The following is a 19,427-nucleotide window of genomic DNA, read 5'->3' as shown; positions in this document are numbered from 1 at the left end:
TGTGTTCCCTTTTTTCTCCCTTCTGTATTCTTTTTGTATTATAAAGGAGAGTCCAATTGTGTTTCTCTAGCTCATTCTTTCTTCAGCATGCCCTCTGTATGACATTATTTTCCCTTAGCTGTAGAGTGGGTCCCTTTGGGCACCTTGTCTTTATTTAGTAAAGTTCTCTTGTGCAAAAACTGGTAAATCCAACACTTGTAGAGCTTTTGTTGATTAAAATAATAAACAGCACCTGGTTAATTTTTCACATTAATAATACTTTGTGTAGTGAGTGGAAAATTTTAATTCTTTTATGCTAAAGTAGGGAAAAAGGCTTCACGGTGAGTGCGTGTCAGCTAACAGCAGCAAGAATTGCCTTAACCTCATTTCACTCAGCTCCTCTTTTTCTTGGACTTCAAATAGTCAGAAAATGTTCTATTAGTAATGAGAAAACTATGCAGATTTTCATGGTGCAGAAGGTGTTTGCAGAATGTTATTTGTTACTAGGCTTTAAAAGGAGGATATTTTCAGGGAGGCATCTAGAAAGTAAGCCATCGCCACTGTTCATATTCAGCTCAGTGTAAAATCTAAACTATTTCATACTACAGGTAGGAGTGAAAATTGTATAACCTCTGGGGAGGGCAATTTGGCAGCATCGCTCAGAATTACAATACTTGTATCCTTTGACATAGTGTTTCTATGTCTAGGAATTTATCCTACAGATAGACTTGCACATGTATGAAATGACTTGTGTACAAGATTATGCGTTATAGCAAGAGACTGGAAATCACATAGGTGTCCAGTGAAAGGGGACTGATTTATCAAGTACGTTACATCCACGAAGTGGCATGTACCATGCTTGTTGAAACAGAATAAGGAAGTTCTATACTGATGGGGAAAGAACTCCGAGATACACATTGCCCTGCACTTTGGTTTGTTCACATAACAATGTATTGTTTGCTGCTATCCTTTTGTAAAGGAGGTACCTGTATGTGCCTGTGTGTGCTTAAAGGATCTCTGGAAGGGCAGAGCAGCAGCTGGAGATATTGGTTGCCCATGAACAGTAAATGGGTGACTGGGGGACAGGGATGAAGGAGAAAGGTTTGCCACCTTTTTGTATCTTTTGGATTTTGAATCATTAGCTATTTAAAAAAAAACAAAAGAAGCCACCTTTCCCATCTGAGGTTATTGTTATAGTGATGGTTAGAGGGTGCCCTAAACCAGCAGTTTACAACCTGGCCTGGTGATCAGAATTATGGAGGACCTTTTCGAAAATAAAGATGCCAGATTTTGATTCTATATATCTGGTTTAGGGTTAGGAAATTTGCATTTTGGGAAAGCTCCCTAGGAAATTTTGATTATTATTAGTGGGTTTGGCAAACTCTGTCTTAGGATCTATTTTACTCAAGATTGTAACTCTGGGGACTTCCCTGGTGGCGCAGTGGTTAAGACTCCGAGCTCCCAATGCAGGGGGCCCGGGTTCCATCCCTGGTCAGGGAACTAGATCCCACATGCATGCTGCAACTAAGAGTTCGCATTGCCACAACTAAGGAGCCCGCCTGCTGCAACTAAGACCCGGCCCAACCACATAAATAAATTTTAAAAAAAAACAAAAAGAGTATAACTCTATGTATGTGTCTATAATTTTGAAAAGATTTGTAGCTAGAAATTAAAATGACAATGGGTAGATTACTTTTTTTTCCTAGAAACTCATGAATATTTTGAAGAGAAGCTAATTTAGGCAAATAAATCACCATATCTAGGTAAACAAGAGGTTAGAAATAGATATCCTTACAGTGAGATGATCTTTATGCCCAGCCTCTGTAGGAGCTGAGTCAACTTACTAGTCTGAGCTTTTGCCAGGACTACTTGTTGCCTTTTAGTTTTTTATTGTCACATCTTTTTAAGGAGGACTTAAGTCTCAGAAATTGATAGTTTATATGACTTTTATAGCTCAGATTTGTTTTTAAAATCTTCTGCAGACTTAAGGGTTTGTTAGGGGAAACTGCCAAGCCAGCTTATATATGACTCAGCAAGTTTCTGTTTTGTATAGCTCTGAGGCTCAGGGTAAAGAGCCTGTGGATACACAGAAAACAACCCAGGTTTTCCTAAAAGGAAGCTTTTTCCACAGTATGTTTTTAAGGTTGAATATCCACCCTAGAAACATTTCTAGTCTTTGAAGAAAGTGTTTTACATAGCTTCAGAAAAACAATATGATGACTTAAAAGTTTAACAAGTTTTAACTACAGTGAACAAAAGTAGGAATAAATAGTTCTAAGGAAGGTTCTTTTTATTTTGTTTATTAACTCCTTCTAGGGCAAACTATTATTATAATGAATGATCATAAGACATTTCCTTTGTAAGAGGCTATAAAGAAGATAAATTTACTGCTATTGATTTATGCCTTTAGACATCTGGTTTTAATTCTAAAATATGAGTCAACTGTAATGTGAGCATTTGTATAGGTACAAACCAGACTACTACTAGATACCAAGAATTGAAGAAGTTAGTGTTGATGTGGGGTAACATTTGCTTCCTTTCCTATGGGCCATGATCCAAAACCATGGGAAGTGTAGTTAAAGTCCAGACTGTCATGGAGGTTCCTTAAAAAACTAAGAATAGAATTACGATATGACCCAGCAATCCCACTACTTGGCATATACCCAGAGAACACCATAATTCAAAAAGACACATGCACCCCAGTGTTCATTGCAGCACTATTTACAATAGCCAGGTCATGGAAGCAACCTAAATGCCCATCGACAGACGAATGGATAAAGAAGATGTGATACATATATACAATGGAATATTACTCAGCCATAAAAAGGAACGAAATTGGGTCATTTGTAGAGACGTGGATGGACCTAGAGACTGTCATGGAGTGAAGTAAGTCAGAAAGAGAAAAACAAATACCGTGTATTAACGCATGTATGTGGAATCTAGAAAAATGGTACAGATGAACTGGCTTGCAGGGCAGAAATAGAGATAGAGACACAGATGTAGAGAACAAACGTATGGACGCCAAGGGGGGAAAGTGGTGGCAGGGGGGTGGTGGTGGGTTGATTTGGGAGATTGGGATTGACATATATACATGAATATGTATAAAATGGATAACTAATAAGAACCTGCTGTATAAAAAAAAGTCCAAGCTGTCATCATGTCTACTGCATGGCTTTAATGGTTTTGTCAGCATGCCAGGCCTCTTGATTCCAGGCTGCATGAGAAATGGGATCCTTGCATAGAACCACAGGCTAACTTGGTCATCCTGTATGGAAAAAGTCCAGTGATGATTAAGTGCTTGTCCCAATTACATAGCTTCGGTCAGATGGTATCTTTCACTTGGTGAACAGAAGAAAAAAGCCTGGCCTACCTTACTAATTTTACTAAGGTAATTTATTAGTAAATTAGTGTTAGTAAATTACGATCTACTAATACTAAATCACTATTACTAATAGTAATTTATTCAGTAAATTACTATTTACTCTAGTAATTTTGATCACCTACCAGTTGATTGTCCAAATTCTCCATACTTGTTCCTCTGACAGAAGTGTCCCAAAGGCTTGCCTGGTATATTGTTTTACATGAAAACCTTAATAAACGTTAACTAATTGAAGACATTTCTTTCCCTGCCAATTGAAAATTTAAAGGTTAGACTTTCTGGCACAGGATCAAATTCAGCATCTAGAATAGTTCATCAGACAAGTGCAGGAATAAAAAAGTCCGAATGATCCTTATTGTTCTTGCTCTTTAAGGGTCAGGATGGTAGATTTCAAACTTACAGAAAAGTTTAAGAACTGCATAAAGAACACTTATATACCCTTTAATCAGAATCACCCATCACCTTTTGTTACCTGTTAGCATTTCACCTCATTTGCTTTATCATTTGTGCTTGTGCTCTCTCTCTCTCCATATATATACATTCTTTTTTATTCTGAACTTTTTGAGAGTAAATTGCTTGTATCATACCCTTTACCATAAATATTTAAGTGTGTATTTCCTAAGAATAAGTATATTCTCTTATACAACTGTGGTTTAGTTATCAACCTTGATTCAATAATTTAATCTAGGGCTTCCCTGGTGGCGCAGTGGTTGAGAGTCCACCTGCTGATGCAGGGGACACAGGTTCGTGCCCTGGTCCGGGAGGATCCCACATGCCGCAGAGCGGCTGGGCCTGTGAGCCATGGCTGCTGGGCCTGCGCGTCCGGAGCCTGTGCTGCACAACGGGAGAGGCCACAACAGTGAGAGGCCAGTGTAATGCAAAAAAAAAAAAAAATTTAATCTACCAACCATGTTTCATTTTTGCCCCACTGATCCAACATTGTCCTTGTATTTTTTTCCCCTTTCCTGTAGAGAATCCTCTCTGGAATCATGTACATTAATTTTTTGTCACGTCTCCTTAGTCTCCTTTTAATCTAGAACAATTCCTCAGCCTCTCTTTTGTCTTTTATGACACTGATTATCTCACCGGCTTTTGTTTAATAGGATGTTCCTCATTTCTCATTTTGGGTTTGCCTGATGTTTCCTCATGATTACAGTTTGGTACATGTCCTCAGTTGCATCCCTGGAATATCACATCTGTAGGCAGGCACACGGGCATCCGCCCCTCATTGGTAACAGTAATTTTGATCACCTACCAGGTGATTGTCCAAGTTCTCCATACTTGTTCCTTTTGAATAAGTATCTTTCCCCGGCTGCCAATTAAGAAAAGCCCATAAGGGGACTTCCCTGGCGGTCCAGTGGTTAAGATTCCGAGCTCCCGTTGCAGGGCGTGTGGGTTCAATCCCTGCTTGGGGAACTAAGATCCCACATGCTGTGTGGCACAGCCAAAAAATAAAGGCAAGGTTTCACATTCTTGAAAAAGAAAAGCCCATAAGGTGACTTACGTCCTCATATGATGATGCGACTTTGAACTCAGCACAGGAGGCCAAGATCTCAAAGCCCTTTGTAAGTACTTAGCTTTCACAATGACCCTGAGAAACAGGTCTCTTAATCCTTCCCCCCTCTTCTTTGCCTGTACATCACATCCTAGTACTTTCTGGGGATGCTTGTTGAAAGAATATAGAAATAAAAAGTAGGACAAAGAATTTTACCTCTACACTCAAATGCTGTATTTTCCCACTCATCATCCCTTTTATCTCTCAGGGCTCTGCTAGAGAGAGAAGCATGCGAGGAGGACAAAAAGAATAACAATAGAGCCTAGAGTGGCAGTTAGACATTACTAATTGCCTACCCCAGTATCTCTTAGTATCTTTAATAAGAGAATGCCTAATTTTTATCAGTATGCATGACCATCGGCAATGGGTGGTAGCACATTTCCCACAGCTCGTAACTAGGTGAGGCCATATGGCAGGAGAGAACATGCCTTTTTTTTCTGCCCTTTCTCTTTTCTGTTGACAGGAATGTGGATATGATGTTTGCTTGAAATGCAAGTAACATCTTGGACCATGAATTGGCAACTAAGGATGGTGTTAGCAAGATAGAAGGAGCATAGGTCCTAAAGATTGAAGAGCTGCCACGTACTTCTACCTTAAACTTCTTTTACCTGGAAGAGAAGTAAACATCTTTTTTATTAAGGTCACACATTATCTTGAGTTTTCTGTTACATGCAGCTGAACCTACCTGACTGATAAAAGAGATACTCCAGGAGGAAAGTAATATATATATGTTTTTTAATAAATTTATTTATTTTTTGTTTCTGGCTGCGTTGGGTCTTCATTGCCGTGTGTGGGCTTTCTCTAGTTGTTGTGAGTAGGGGCTACTCTTCGTTGCAGTGCGCAGGCTTCTCATTGGATGGCTTTTCTTGTTGTGGAGCGTGGGCTCTAGGCATGCTGGCCTCAGTAGTTGTGGCTCGCGGGCTCTAGAGCACAGGCTCGGTAGTTGTGGTGCACAGGCTCAGTTGCTCCACGGCATGTGGGATCTTCCTGGACCAGGGCTTGAACCCGTGTCCCCTGCATTGTCAGGCAGATTCTTAACCACTGCACCACCAGGGAAGTTCCCCTCAAGTTGTTTTTAAAGTCATAACTACCACAAACTAGAAACTGCTCTCAAGAATCCTTACAGACAGCAATAGCATCTTTTTGCTACTCAACCCTCTTGCTCTTGAGTCTTCTATAAAACTACCTTTCCTTGTTTGCATAGTCTTATCTTTTTTTTTTTTTTTCTGCAGTACGCAGGCCTCTCACTGTTGTGGCCTCTCCCATTGCAGAGCACAGGCTCCGGACGCACAGGCTCAGCGGCCATGGCTCACGGGCCCAGCCACTCCGTGGCATGTGGGATCTTCCAGGACCGGGGCACGAACCTGTGGACCCTGCATCGGCAGGTGGACTCTCAACCTCTGCGCCACCAGGGAAGCCCTGCATAGTCTTATCTTTGTTTGGGCATTTTGTATGTCCTCTTTTGTTCCATACAAAGCACAGTATGTACAAATGAATGTTTCATCATGATTTTTTTTGGCTGCACTGCACGTCTTATGGGATCTCAGTTTCCTGATCAGGGATTGAACCTGGGCTGTGGCAGTGAAAGCACCGAATCTGAACCACTAGACCAATAGGGAAGTCCCTAATCATGAATTTAGAGATGTGGCTGTCCACTAGACCAATAGGGAAGTCCCTAATCATGAATTTAGAGATGTGGCTGTCCTGCCAAGCAGGTGAGTGAAGCTACTGGGTCTGAAATAAAGTGATCACCTAGGTCTTTTAAAACTATATGGATTGTGGAATATGACTCAGCAGTAAAAAAGAATGAACTATTGATACAATTTGGATGGATCTCAAGGGCAGTATGCTGAGTGAAAAAAGCCAGTCTGAAAAGGTCACCTACTGCATGATTCCATCTATATAAATGACACAATTATTGAGATGAAGAAGAAATTAGTAGTTGCCAAGGGTTAGGAATGGTGTTGGGGTTAGGGGGGAGCAGGGAATGACTATAAAGCGGTAGCATGAGGGAGATCTTTGTGGTGATGAAATAGTTCTGTATCTTTATTGTGCTAATGGTCACACAAGTCTACACACATAATGCATGACAGAATTATACACACACACACCCCAATATCAGTTTCCTGGGTTTTATATTGTACTGTAGTTGTATAAAATATAACCATTGCTGGAAAGTGAGTGAAGGGCACATGGGGCTTCTCTGTATTATCTTAACAACTTTCTGTGAATCTATAATTATTTTGAAATAAGTTTTTTAAAATGTATGAACTTCTGCTTCCAGAAAGATGGAATAGGTGTACATTTCTCTATTCTTATTACTAAAACCCTGAACATTATATTAAAAAACAAGCATAAGAAACTCTGAAAGGTGGAGAGAAGAAGGCAGAACTGCTAGGGAACCTGGGACCCAAGGAACAACACAGTGAGCTGTCTGGATTTTCTTTTTGCCTCAAAGGTGCCAGACTTGGAGCTGAAGAAGCTGGTAACCAGGAAACTCCAATGGGCAACAGACAAAAAACTCCCCAAGAAAAGCCTGCTCCCTATAGCCAGAGGACCAGAAAAGAGGCAGCTTAGCCAGACAGAAAACTTTTAGACGATAACCACTCCACTCCAGCCAAACACCATAGAAAAAAACTTACCCTACCCCAACCCATGCCACAAGGGCAAGTGGGGAGCTTACACTTCCACCCTTGTGAGGCTATAATGAAGTGCCCCAAGTTCCTGCCAGGGTGGTATCAGAGAAGAGCTGGGATTATCATTCTTATCTGGCAGTTACAAGGCATTGCCCCCTCTTGACTGATACAGTTTCAGAAGATGCTTAGTCAGGACTTTAAGGACTTTCAACAATGCCCAGTGGTGATGAGGCTGCACATACCCCCATGCCAGTGGAAGCCTTGTGGGGAGCAGTAACAACACTCTGTCACTGCCCACTGGAAAAGTATTAGCTGTGGCCTACTGGAAAGCCAGAACTTTCACTTTAGCCCAGCAGTAATGGGGAGCCCTTTCCTTGGGTATCCAAGGAGGCTAATTGGGCAATCCTATCTCCACCTGATGGTAACAGGAGGGCACCTCCCCACTTCTCCTGCCAGGCCATTGCAAGAAAAAGTCAGCAAAACAGAAGGTTTAAATAAGATCCAGAGTCTCAGAACATAATATGAAAATATCCAGGTTTCAATTTAAAGTCACTTATCATACCAAGAGCCAGGAAGATCTCAAACAATTTAAAAATGCAATCAATACATGTCAACACCAAGATGACAGAGATGCTAGAATTATTTGACAAAGATTTTAGAGCAGACATTATAAAAATGCTCCAATGAGCAATTAAGAACATGCTCAAAACAAAGGAAGAGATAGAAAATCTCAGCAAAGGGGACTTCCCTGGTGGTCCAGTGGTTAAGACTGCGCATTCCCAATGCAGGGGGCCCGGGTTCAATCCCTGGTCAGGGAACTAGATCCCACATGCTGCAACTAAGATTTCGCATGCCTCAACTAAAAAAAGATCCCATATACCACAAGGAGGATCCTGCATGCCGCAACTAAGACCCAGTGCAGCCAAATAAATAAATATTTTTAAAAAATCTCAGCAAAGAAGTAGAAGGCAAAAAGAAGAACCAAATGGAAATTTTGGAACCCCCAAATAAGTAAAAAAATTTCAGTGGATGGGTTCAACAGCAAACAATCAGGAACATGAAATAATCAGAACACTTGATAAAACAATAAAAATACCCAATCTGAACAACAGAAAATAGACTTACAAAAAAAAATGAACTGAGCTGTAGGGACCTGTGGGTCCCTGAAGATGTAATATTCATATTGTCAGAGTTCCAGGAGAGGAAGAGAGGAAAGAGCCAAAAAAAGTACTGGAACAAATAATGGTTGAAAACTTTCCAAAGGTTTGCAGTGGATGAAGTGAACCTCAACCAGGATAACTCAAAGAAATCTACACCAAGACACAGTCAAACTTCTGAAAACTAAAAACAAAAAATTTGAAAACACACAGAGAAAAATGACCCCTTACTTTTGAGGGAAAACAATTTGAAGGACAGCAGTTTCTCATCAGAAACCATGGACACCAGTAGGAAGTGGCAAACAGTTTTCAAGTGCTGAAAGAGAAGACCTATCAGTCCAGAATTCTATATCCTATATAGTGAAAATAGTGTTTCAGGAATGAATGGGAAATAAGCATGTTCTCCAATGAAGCACAACTAAGGGAATTTGTTGCCAGCAGATATACCCTAAAAGAAGGGCTAAAAAGTTCTCTAAACAGAAAGGAAACAATAAATGAATGAATCTCATAACATCAGGAAGGAAGGCTATGGTAAGCAAAAATATGGTTAAGTACAGTAGACTATACTTTTCTTGAGTTTTCTAAATTACGTTTGATGGTTGACGCAAAAATCACAACACTGATTAATGCAGCTCTAAACATATGTGGAGGAAATATTCAAGACAATTATACCTCCAGGAGAAAAAAGGAACATAAAGGGAGGTAAGGTTTCTATACTTCATTATGTCTGGTAAATGGCAATACCAGTAGACTGTGATAAGGTTTGTATAAATAATGTAATACCTAGACAAACAAAAGCTGTACAACTATAAGCTATACACTCAAAAACACTATAGATTCCTTATTTCAAAACTTACTACAAGCCCATGAGCCACAACTACTGAGGCCACGTGCCACAACTTCTGAAGCCTGCGTGCCTAGAGCCCATGCTCCGCAACAAGAGAAGTCACCACAATGAGAAGACCGTGCACCACAGCGAAGAGTAGCCCCCGCTCGCCGTGTAACTTGAGAAAGCCTTCTCGCAGTAAAGAAGACCAAACGCAGCCAAAAATAAATAAAATAAATTTATTACAAAAACCCCAAAAACTTAACTACAAAGCTACACTAATCAAGACACTGTGTTACTGGCATAAGATTAGACATATAGATGAATGGAATAGAATTAAGAGTTCAGAAATAAACCCTTATATTGGCAATTGCTTTTCTATTATTATTATTATTTTACTTCCAGTTTTGAAATATAATTGACATGCAGCACTGTATAAGTTTTGGATGTACAGTATAATGATTTGACTCACATACATTATGAAATGATGGCCACAATAAGTATAGTGAAGATCCATCCTTTCATAAACATACAAATTTGAAGAAATAGAAAAAAATTTTTTTTCTTTGTGATGAGAACTCTTAGGATTTACTTTGTTAACAACTTTAATATAAAACATGCTGCAATGTTAATTATATTTATCATGTTGTACATTATATCTCTAGTACTTACTTATCTTATAACAAATTTGTACCTTTGACTGCCTTCATCCAATTCCCCATTCCCCCCGCAACCCCCCACCTCTGGTAACCACAAGTCTGATCTCTTTTTCTATGAGTTTGTTTTTGGAGTATAATTGACCTACAACCTATGTCAGTTCCTGGTACATGGCAACTGATTTTCACCAAGATAATTCAATAGGGAAAGAATATTCTTTTCAATGAATGATGCTAAGACAACTAGATATCCACGTGCAAAATAATGAAATTGTTTCCCTTCATCACACCATATACAAAAATTAGCTCAAAATGGATCATTTCAAGTAAATGTAAGGGCTAAAACTATACAACTTTTAGATGAAAACATACATGTAAATATTCATGACTTTGGATTATGCAATGATTTCTTAGATACAACACAAAAAACACAGCAATAAAAGAAAGAAAGATAAATGATATCAAAATTAAAAATTTTTGTGCTTCAAAGTTTACAGTCAGGAAAATGAAAAGACAATGGGAGAAAATTTTTGCAAATAATATATCTGATAAGGGACTTGTATCTAGAGTACAAAAAGAACTATTGCAACTTGATAATAAAAAGACAGCCCAATTTAAAAATGGACAAGGGGGGGCTTCCCTGGTGGTGCAGTGGTTAGGAATCCGCCTGCCAATGCAGGGGACACTGGTTTGAGCCCTGGTCCGGGAAGATCCCACATGCCGTGGAGCAAGTGAGCCCGTGTGCCACAACTGCTGAGCCTGTGCTCTAGATCCCATGAGCCACAACTACTGAAGCCCGCATACCTAGAGCCCATGCTCCGCAACAAGAGAAGCCACCTGATGAGAAGCCTGCACACTGCAATGAAGAGTAGCCCCCACTCTCCACAACTAGAGAAAGCCCGTGCATGGCACCGAAGACCCAACACAGCCAAAAATAAATGAAAAAAAAAAAAAAAAGGACAAAATATCTGAATAGACATTTCTCCAAAGAAGATTTACAAATGGGCTATAAGCACATGAAAAGACATTCCACATTATTAGCCATCGAGGAAGTATACACAAATTCTTAACCAAATATTGACAAGTAGAATTCATCAATATATAAAAGTAATTTATACACCATGTTTTAAATGGCGTTTACTCTAGGGATGCAAGCTGGTTCAGTATTTCAAAAGTCAAACAATGTAATCCATCATGATAACAGGCTAAAAAAAAATTACATAACATTAAATGCAGAAAAAGCCTTTGAAAAAAATTAAACATTTATTCCTTTAAAAAAATTAATTTATTTATTTATTGGCTGCACGTGGGCTTTCTCTAGTTGCAGTGAGCGGGGGCTACTCTTTGTTGCGGTGTGCAGGCTTCTCATTGTGGTGGCTTCTCTTTGTTGTGAACACAGGCTCTAGGCACACGGGCTGCAGTAGTTGTGGCATGTGGGCTCAGTAGTTGTGGCTTGCAGACTCTAGAGTGCAGGATGAGTAGTTGTGGCACATGGGCTTAGTTGCTCCACAGCATGTGGCATCTTCCCTGACCAGAGCTCAAACCCGTGTCCCCTGCATTGGCAGGCAGATTCTTAACCACTGTGCCACCAGGGAAGTCCCTATTCTTTTTTTTTAAAAACACATCCTTTATTTATTTTTTTTAAGTATTTATTTATTTATTTGGCTGTGCCGGGTCTTAGTTGCTGCGTACAGGATCTTTAGTTGCGGCATGCAAACTCTTAGTTGCAGCATGTGGGATCTAGTTCCCTGACCAGGGATCGAACCCAGGCCCTCTGCATTGGAAGCGTGGAGCCTTAGTCACTGGACCATTGGGGAAGTCCTTAAACATTTATTCTTGATAAAAACTCTCAGAAAAAATACGAATAGAGGAGAACTTCATTAAGTTGAAAAGAGCACCTACAAAAAAATCTACAGTTAACGTTATACTTAATGGTGAAAGACTGAATGAATGCTTTCCTCCTAAGTTTGGAAACAGAAAGGATGTCTGCTCTCACCAGTACTATTAAATAAAGTGCCAGGAGTGGTAGCCCACTCTATAAGGCAAGGAAAGGAAATAAAAGGGATTCATATCAGGAAGAAATATTCTGTACACTGAATGTATCAATGTCAATATCTTGGTTGTGATATTGTACTAAAGTTTTGCAAGATGTTACCATTGGGGGGAACTGGGTAAAGGGTACAGGGATCTCTGTATTATTTCTTACTTTAACTGAAGTAAGTAATCTACAATCATTTCAAAATGAAAGGTTTAACCTTAAAAAAAATACAGATCGGCCCCAAATCCCTTTTGTTTTTATATGCTTTGCATTCTTAGCATTGCAGGGAAAGGTAAACACGATACTATTGGTGAGAGTATGAACTCTCCTATTCCGTGGTCCTTAGAAGGGCCATATTGTTTTAGAGCATGAGTTTTTGCTTTCAATAAAAATATCTAGTTCATCAGGCATGATGAATCATCCAACAAGGATACTGAGTCTCTGAGCTTGAGGCAAGTTTTGTTTTACATAGCTAATGTCAGATATCCAGTCAGCTGCTGGGGTGCTCTAGGAAAAGGAGCAAGAAATGCAAGAAATTGCCCTGAGGCCCCAGCAGGTGACAGCCGAATTGGGAAGGAGCTATTATGGTCAATAATCCTGGCAAGAAATCTCTTCTTCCGTGGGGTCTATTGGTCCCTGGTATGTATTCTGGTGAGAAGTGGGCAGAGGAACAAATAATGTTAGATTATGCAGTCTTGATGGAGGAAAATGGATAGTAGAGAACCCAGGCTGAGGATGATTTGTTCCCTTTTAAAAACATAATTTGGGGGCTTCCCTGGTGGCGCAGTGGTTAAGAATCCACCTGCCAATGCTAGGGACACGGGTTGGAGCCCGGGTCCGGGAAGATCCCACGTGCTATGGAGCAACTAAGTCCATGCGCCAACAGCTACTGAGCCTGCACTCTAGAGCCCGCGTGCCACAACTACTGAAGCCTGCACAGCACAACTACTGAAGCCCATGCACCTAGAGCCCGTGTTCTGCAACAAGAGAAGCTACCGCAATGAGAAGCCCGCGCACCGCAACGAAGAGTAGCCCCCGCTCGCCGCAACTAGAGAAAGCCCGAGCGCAGCAACGAAGACCCAATGCAGCCAAAAATAAATAAAATGAAATAAATTAAAACAAAACAAAAACATAATTTGGGAAAGGGGTAACAGTTGTTTAGTGGAAGGGAATTGAATGGCTGAGGGACAGGGGAGGGGGGAGGCTTATCTTGATTTTTGTATTATGTTCATGTGTTATCTATTTACAAGAATGAATAAACTTAAAATTAACCGGTGGCCAGATTTCCTATAAGCCTGTCTCGGAGAGTATTTTGCTTAGGTTTTTGCTTGATGGTTTAAGTCCAGAAAACTGCCACCTTCCCACCTTTGCCTGAATCTACAGGTGTCCCCGGCATATAGGTTACACTTTTAAGTGTATCGACTGAGTGGAAGTAGCACTGGACTGAGAGTAAGAACACTTGGGTTCTAGTCTTTTGTCTCACTATGTAGCTGTGACCTTCTGTAAGCTCTTTCAACTATTTCCCCTGGGCTTCAGTTTCCTTATTTGTAAAACAAAGTTGATCTCTAAAGCCCTTGGTCAAAGTTACTGCCTCATTTTCTGCTGCCCCCAGCATTTGAGAGTGGGTACCTCTGCAGTACATCTCATATGTGTTGAGTAAACATTTATCCATTGGTTAACCAGGTAAAGGCTAAGAGGGGCACATAGAGGATGGCGAGGCGCCCCCTCTCACCCTTCAGCACAAAGCAGCAGAGCGCAGTGGTTCTATGGGCCTGTGAGGTCCTTGAGACTACTTTTCACTCCCCAGCCCGATTCCTGCAGTACAGTTAGCTGGTGCTCAACAAATGAGTTAACGTGTGAGGGAAATGAATGAGAAGCGGACCAGGAGGTGTGGAATTATCTAGCTAATTCCTGCAAAAAATTACAGACACGCCGCCTTTCCCTGATGCTTCAAGGAGACTGCGGGGTGTGAACCTCCTGCAGTTCAGAGGCGAAGTCCTTCAGATCTCCATCGGCTTCAGACAGCGGGCGGGGCTGAGGGGAGTGAGCGAGCTCAGAGCTCGCCCGCCCCGCCCCTCGCCGCGCGCGCCCCCGCCGCCGCCGCGCGCCCCTCCCACAGCGCGCGCTCCGGGCAGCCGCGAGCCAGGCTGGAGACGCGCGATCTCCTTGTCGCCGCGCGGGTGGGTGGGATCGTGGCGGAGCTCGGGGCGCCAGGGCAGGGGCGGGAGGGCGCCATGGCGGCAGCTGTGGCGGCGGCGTCCGGTCCCCGCGCCGCGGCGAGGTGAGGGGCCGCCTCTTCTCGGCGGCTGAGGAGAACACAGCTGCCCGCCTGCCTTCCACGCGGGCCGCGGCTCCGGCATGGCCGGGCTCATTAAGAAGCAGATCCTGAAGCACCTGTCCCGGTGAGAGCGCCAGCGCCGGCCCCAGCGGTCCCGGGCCCTTCCTCTCCCCCTTCGACCCTCCTCCCTGACGCCGTGCTCCTGGCCGGCCTCCCTCTCCTCAGCCCGGGCCGGGACTCGGCGGCGATCCCCGCCTCAACTCGAGCCGGACGGCCGCCTCCCCGCTCCGGTGGCCCCGAACGTTGTCACCACTCTGCTCTTCCCTGGCCCTGGGCCCTCCGGGACCCGGCGCCCCTGCCCTTGCGCGGGTGCCCAGGCTCTCCTCCCCAGCCTAACAGCCCCCCGGCCCTCCCGACCCCAAGGGTCTCCTGACCGGCTGCGCGCACCCTCAGTTCCCACACCGCCGGGCAGGTCACCCCGTCCTCCCTTGCATGCCCCCTGGGCCCTCTGCCCGTCACTCCGTGGACCCCGCGGTTTCCATCCTTTCCTGCCCGCCCCGCTGTGTTTCCTCTCGGCTGAGGACCCGCTGCCCCTCCCTCGGGGCCGTCTGCCCGCCTCTTGACCCGCCCACCACCGCCACCCCGGCCTTCCTCTTCCTAGTGCTGCTCCGGGCTAGATCCTTCTTCCCCGGCCCCTTCTAAATAACCCTGTCACCCAGTCCCGCGTAACCCATATTCCGTTCAGATTCCCAACCCCGACACTGGTTTCGCCTTCCCAGAAGCACCCAGCTCCTCCTCTTCATCGTCTGGCTGACCCTGTTGCATCACCCTTGAAAAAGCTAATCCTTGCACCCAGGGCCGTTCCTCTGATCTCCTTTCTCCTTCCTTTGCTTCTCTTCTCCTTACATAGACTAAATGGAGAAGGGCCATGAGAGTTAGGCATAAAGTTTCAACAACCTTCCCTTTAAGATGTGGAGGTTTTTTGACAGCCTGTGAAAAGAGCTAACGACGCCCACTTCTACTTTGCAGTCATTTATTAAGCAATGTGATGTCCCTCAAGTCATTTGGACCCGAGCCAGGTGACAGGCAAAACAATTCAGTTGTAATTGGGTGACTGCTGACCCCTGATTACGATTGCAGGTTGTCAGAACTGGTGTCCACAAAAATTGGAAGCTAGCCTTTCAGTTCGTTTTCACTCCTTATTCCAAGCGGGGCTTGGTGATACCTTAATACCTTTAGACAGCCGTTGTCTGTCACGTGGAGAGTGATCCAATCCTTGGCTCCACAGTGGTCAGTGGTTTTCAGGAGGTGCGAGTAGGGGGAGAAGCCAGTCAACATGGGACCCAAGACCTTGCACTCATGTGTCTTTCCTGGTCTTCTCATTGCCTTGGTGACTGGTGTGTGAGACACTATTCCTGTCACTGCATCTCCTTTTCTGGCAGACACTGGCCAATTTACTGTTACTTTGATTTTAGACTTTAATTAGTCATTAGATTCAGATACATCTTTTGGTTAATCACCACACCATGTTTTAAAAGGAAAAGCAGATTGGAGGCTGGAGCTGGAAAGTGCCTTTGGACCCTTTACTTGGTTAACTCCCTAGTATATTGTTTTTCAGGTAACATTCATTTGGGTGTTCCATAAATTTGGTTGTTCTGTGTAAAGACTTATGTGTAGGACTAATGATTGTGAAATGAGACAAAATTTAACTAAAGGAAAACCATTAATTTGAGTGAACACAGAATCAGAGAATTTTAAAGTTTAGAGATGACCTTACCTAACATAGCACTGTGTTTAAAAGTCCAGGCTCTTTCTGGTTTCTTTCTTTCTTTTTTTTTTTAAAAGTCTTTATTGAGTTTGTTACAATGTTGCTTCTATTTTATGTTTTGGTTCTTTGGCCCCAGGCATGGGGGATCCTAGCTCCCCCACCAGGGATCGAACCCTCACCCCTGCACTGGAAGGTGAAGTCTTAACCACAGGACCGCCAGGGAAGTCCTTTTGGTTTACTTTCTTTAACTGTAAAATGAGGATAATAATAGTATCTAACTCAAAGGGTTATTGTGAGGGTTATATGGGTTAATACACAAGGGCTTGGTAAAGTGCCTAGCACATAGTAAGTGCTCAATAAAACATGAGATATGGCTATTTTGGGGGCCATAACTTGTGTGACAATTTGATATAAGCCATAGACTTCTCCAGAAAAATCCACATACACAAACAAGTAATTTTTTATATAAGTTCCCTGGGGGGAGGGGTTAAGAACCCCTTAAAGCACATGCCTTAACCCCATAAGGCATCTTGAGTGAATGCCCTGAATAATCCTTGACTAGTTCAACCTCTCATTTTATGGCTGAGGAAGGTAAAGCCTAGGAGGATAAATGACTTGCCTAAGTTGCAGTGGGAGGTAAGGTGGAGAAATAGAGGGAGTTCCCTGGCGGTCCAGTGGTCAGGACTCAGCGCTTTCACTGTCAAGGGCCCGGTTCAATCCCTAGTCCGGAAACTAGGATCCCACAAGCCCCATGGCCCGGCCAAAAAAAAAGGTAGAGAAATAGAACCCACCTTTCTAATTCTGGTATACTTTCCCCATAGGGCACTCATATTCTGTGCACCCTCTATGAAGATAGAGCTTTTAAAGAAAAATTTTAATAGTATATGCTAACACATTCAGTGAATCCTTAGTGAACAAAGTATCTCTTTTAGATGAATTAGGAGTAGGTATGACAGACATTGGGAGAAATTTCTTGTTTCCTCAGGGTTGTGTGGTTGACTGAGGAGGTGGGGGGAGAAGGTTATTCAGGGCTGCAATTTCAGGGCTCCTGGAAAAGTGCTAGGACATGGGTCTAACTGGGGGAAAGGTCAAACTCCTGAGGCCTTTCTGTTGGTTTAACTCGGAAAAGCTGCCTTAATCACATGTGACATTTGTGTCTTTGTATGGTCTCTACTACACGTACAGAGGCCAGCCTGCCTGGAGGGGAACTATAGCTTCTATGTCTTGCCAAACCTGATGGGGAAGGAGAGAGGAGAAGGGGTACTGGGTTACTATATTAAGTAAATATTTATAGGTGTTTAATAATTACTTGTTGATGATGACAGTGCCGCTTGACCTGGAAGAGTATCCTATAGCAGGAAGGATATCCCAGTGACTTGCATATTATTTTTAATTTTGGTCATGAAGTTTCAGGTACTAAAGTTTCTTGTTGGAATGCATCCTACTTGTTAGTAGAGTATTTTGGTAAACAAGATTTGAAGGAGGTGATGTTCAAGATACTTTTGTTAAGTGTCTTCTCTAGGCCAAGCACTGATCTGGGCACTGGGGATTCAGGAGGAAAGAAGTATAAATCTCTTCTAAGGGCTTTAACCTATGGTTTGGATAACTGCTGTTTAATACAAATAGCTTCAATGTACAGTATTCATTTAAATAAACCCAGGAGGAGACCTTTACTTAGAAACAAAAGTAATCATTTAAAAAATATCCAGAATTGATTTTTCACCAAATTAGATTATTCTTGTTTTAGAACACCTTAGCTAAGACCTTTTGTTATACAAGTAAGAAGAAATATGATAGATTGTAAAGTGAGTCAAGGGACTATGGCTCAGGAAAAGAGCGTTTTTTCTGGAGCCAGACAAGCTAGATTCACCTTCTAGCTCTGCCACTTAATGAACAGGGCAGCCTTTCTGAGCCTTAGTTTTCTTGTCTGTAAAGGATGAGAATAAGGAAGAATACTACGTGCTTTGCAGAATTTTTTGAGAATTGGGGATAAAGTATTTATTATAGTGCCTGGCGTGGAAATAGCGTTTAATAAAGAGTAGCTATTATCACATGGCCAGAGAATACACTTCCATGGTATGGGTGACAGCAACTAATCCAACTGGCTCTTTTAGAAACCCATCAGAAGTATGAATTATTTACTCAGAATGGCTGCGGGAAATGTGACCCCGAGTGACAAAGACATGGCCGATAGACATGATAGATATTTAAAAAACATAAGCATTATGTGAAATTCAGAGCCATAGATGATTTCAGAGTCCTTTCAGAGAATAAGAGAGCCTGACTGTGAGCTCAGCCCTCTCCATTTCTGATCAGTGCCTCCACTCGTTTATACTCATCATCCTGGAGAGATCACTGGGCCAGCCTCTGGTGGACTGCTGGGAGCTGCAGGCTCAGAGAGGCTTGCCCTGCTTGCCCAGGGTCTGTTTAGGTGAAGGTTTCTAGGCCTAGTCTCAGCTTCCAGATCACGCCCCTTTATACTAGACTTTACTTATTGTCATCTTCATTTCCCCAATAATTATTTTGTGCATTTTCTGGCAATAGTGCAATCATAGATGTATTTGTTTCCTTCCTCATCTTGTTGCGTTGCTTCAGAATAAGCGCTTTTGTTTACTCAGCAGATATTTAATAGTGATAGCCAACTGTGCGAATAAGCATTTTACAAGTCTTATGATGATTTAATCCTCAGACTAACCCTGTGAAGGAGACATTAGGCCCATTTTATCGATGAAGAAATGAGGCACAGAGAAGTTAAATAACTTGCCTCAAATCATAACTAGTAAGTGATGGAACTGAGATTCTAACGCAGTCACTCCCATTCCAGAGCCGGGCTCCTTTTTTTTTTTTTTAAATGCCTTATTAATCATCTGTTTTATTTTATTTATTTTTTAAAATTTTATTTATTATTTATTTTTGGTTGCTTTGGGTCTTCGTTGCTGTGCGCGGGCTTTCTCTAGTTGCAGTGAGTGGGGGCTACTCTTTGTTGCAGTGCACGGGCTTCTCATTGCAGTGGCTTCTCTTGTTGCAGAGCATGGGCTCTAGGCACACGGGCTTTAGAAGTTGCAGCACACAGGCTCAGTAGTTGCGGAGTGCAGGCTCTAGAGTGCAGGCTCAGTAGTGTGGCGCACGGGATTAGTTGCTCTGCGGCATGTGGG

The 19,427-nt window shown here is 42.6% G+C and overlaps 1 protein-coding gene across 2 annotated transcripts in view; it reads left to right on the top strand.

Moving 5' to 3' along the window:
* Positions 1-14,450: 14,450 nt before the first annotated feature.
* Positions 14,451-19,427, top strand: part of BLTP3A (bridge-like lipid transfer protein family member 3A) — a 57,063-nt gene continuing 52,086 nt past the window's right edge. For both annotated transcript variants that reach the window (XM_060021979.1, XM_060021978.1), the window contains exon 1: positions 14,451-14,628. In XM_060021979.1, coding sequence (XP_059877962.1) covers positions 14,585-14,628 — 44 coding nt within the window. In that variant the 5' untranslated portion in view covers positions 14,451-14,584. The remainder of the gene's footprint in view (positions 14,629-19,427) is intronic.

Source organism: Delphinus delphis, chromosome 10, assembly GCF_949987515.2.
Source record: "Delphinus delphis chromosome 10, mDelDel1.2, whole genome shotgun sequence".
In the NCBI taxonomy this organism is placed as follows: domain Eukaryota; kingdom Metazoa; phylum Chordata; class Mammalia; order Artiodactyla; family Delphinidae; genus Delphinus; species Delphinus delphis.
Note: the sequence above shows the minus strand (reverse complement) of the source record. Positions and strands in the feature narration are given on the sequence as shown.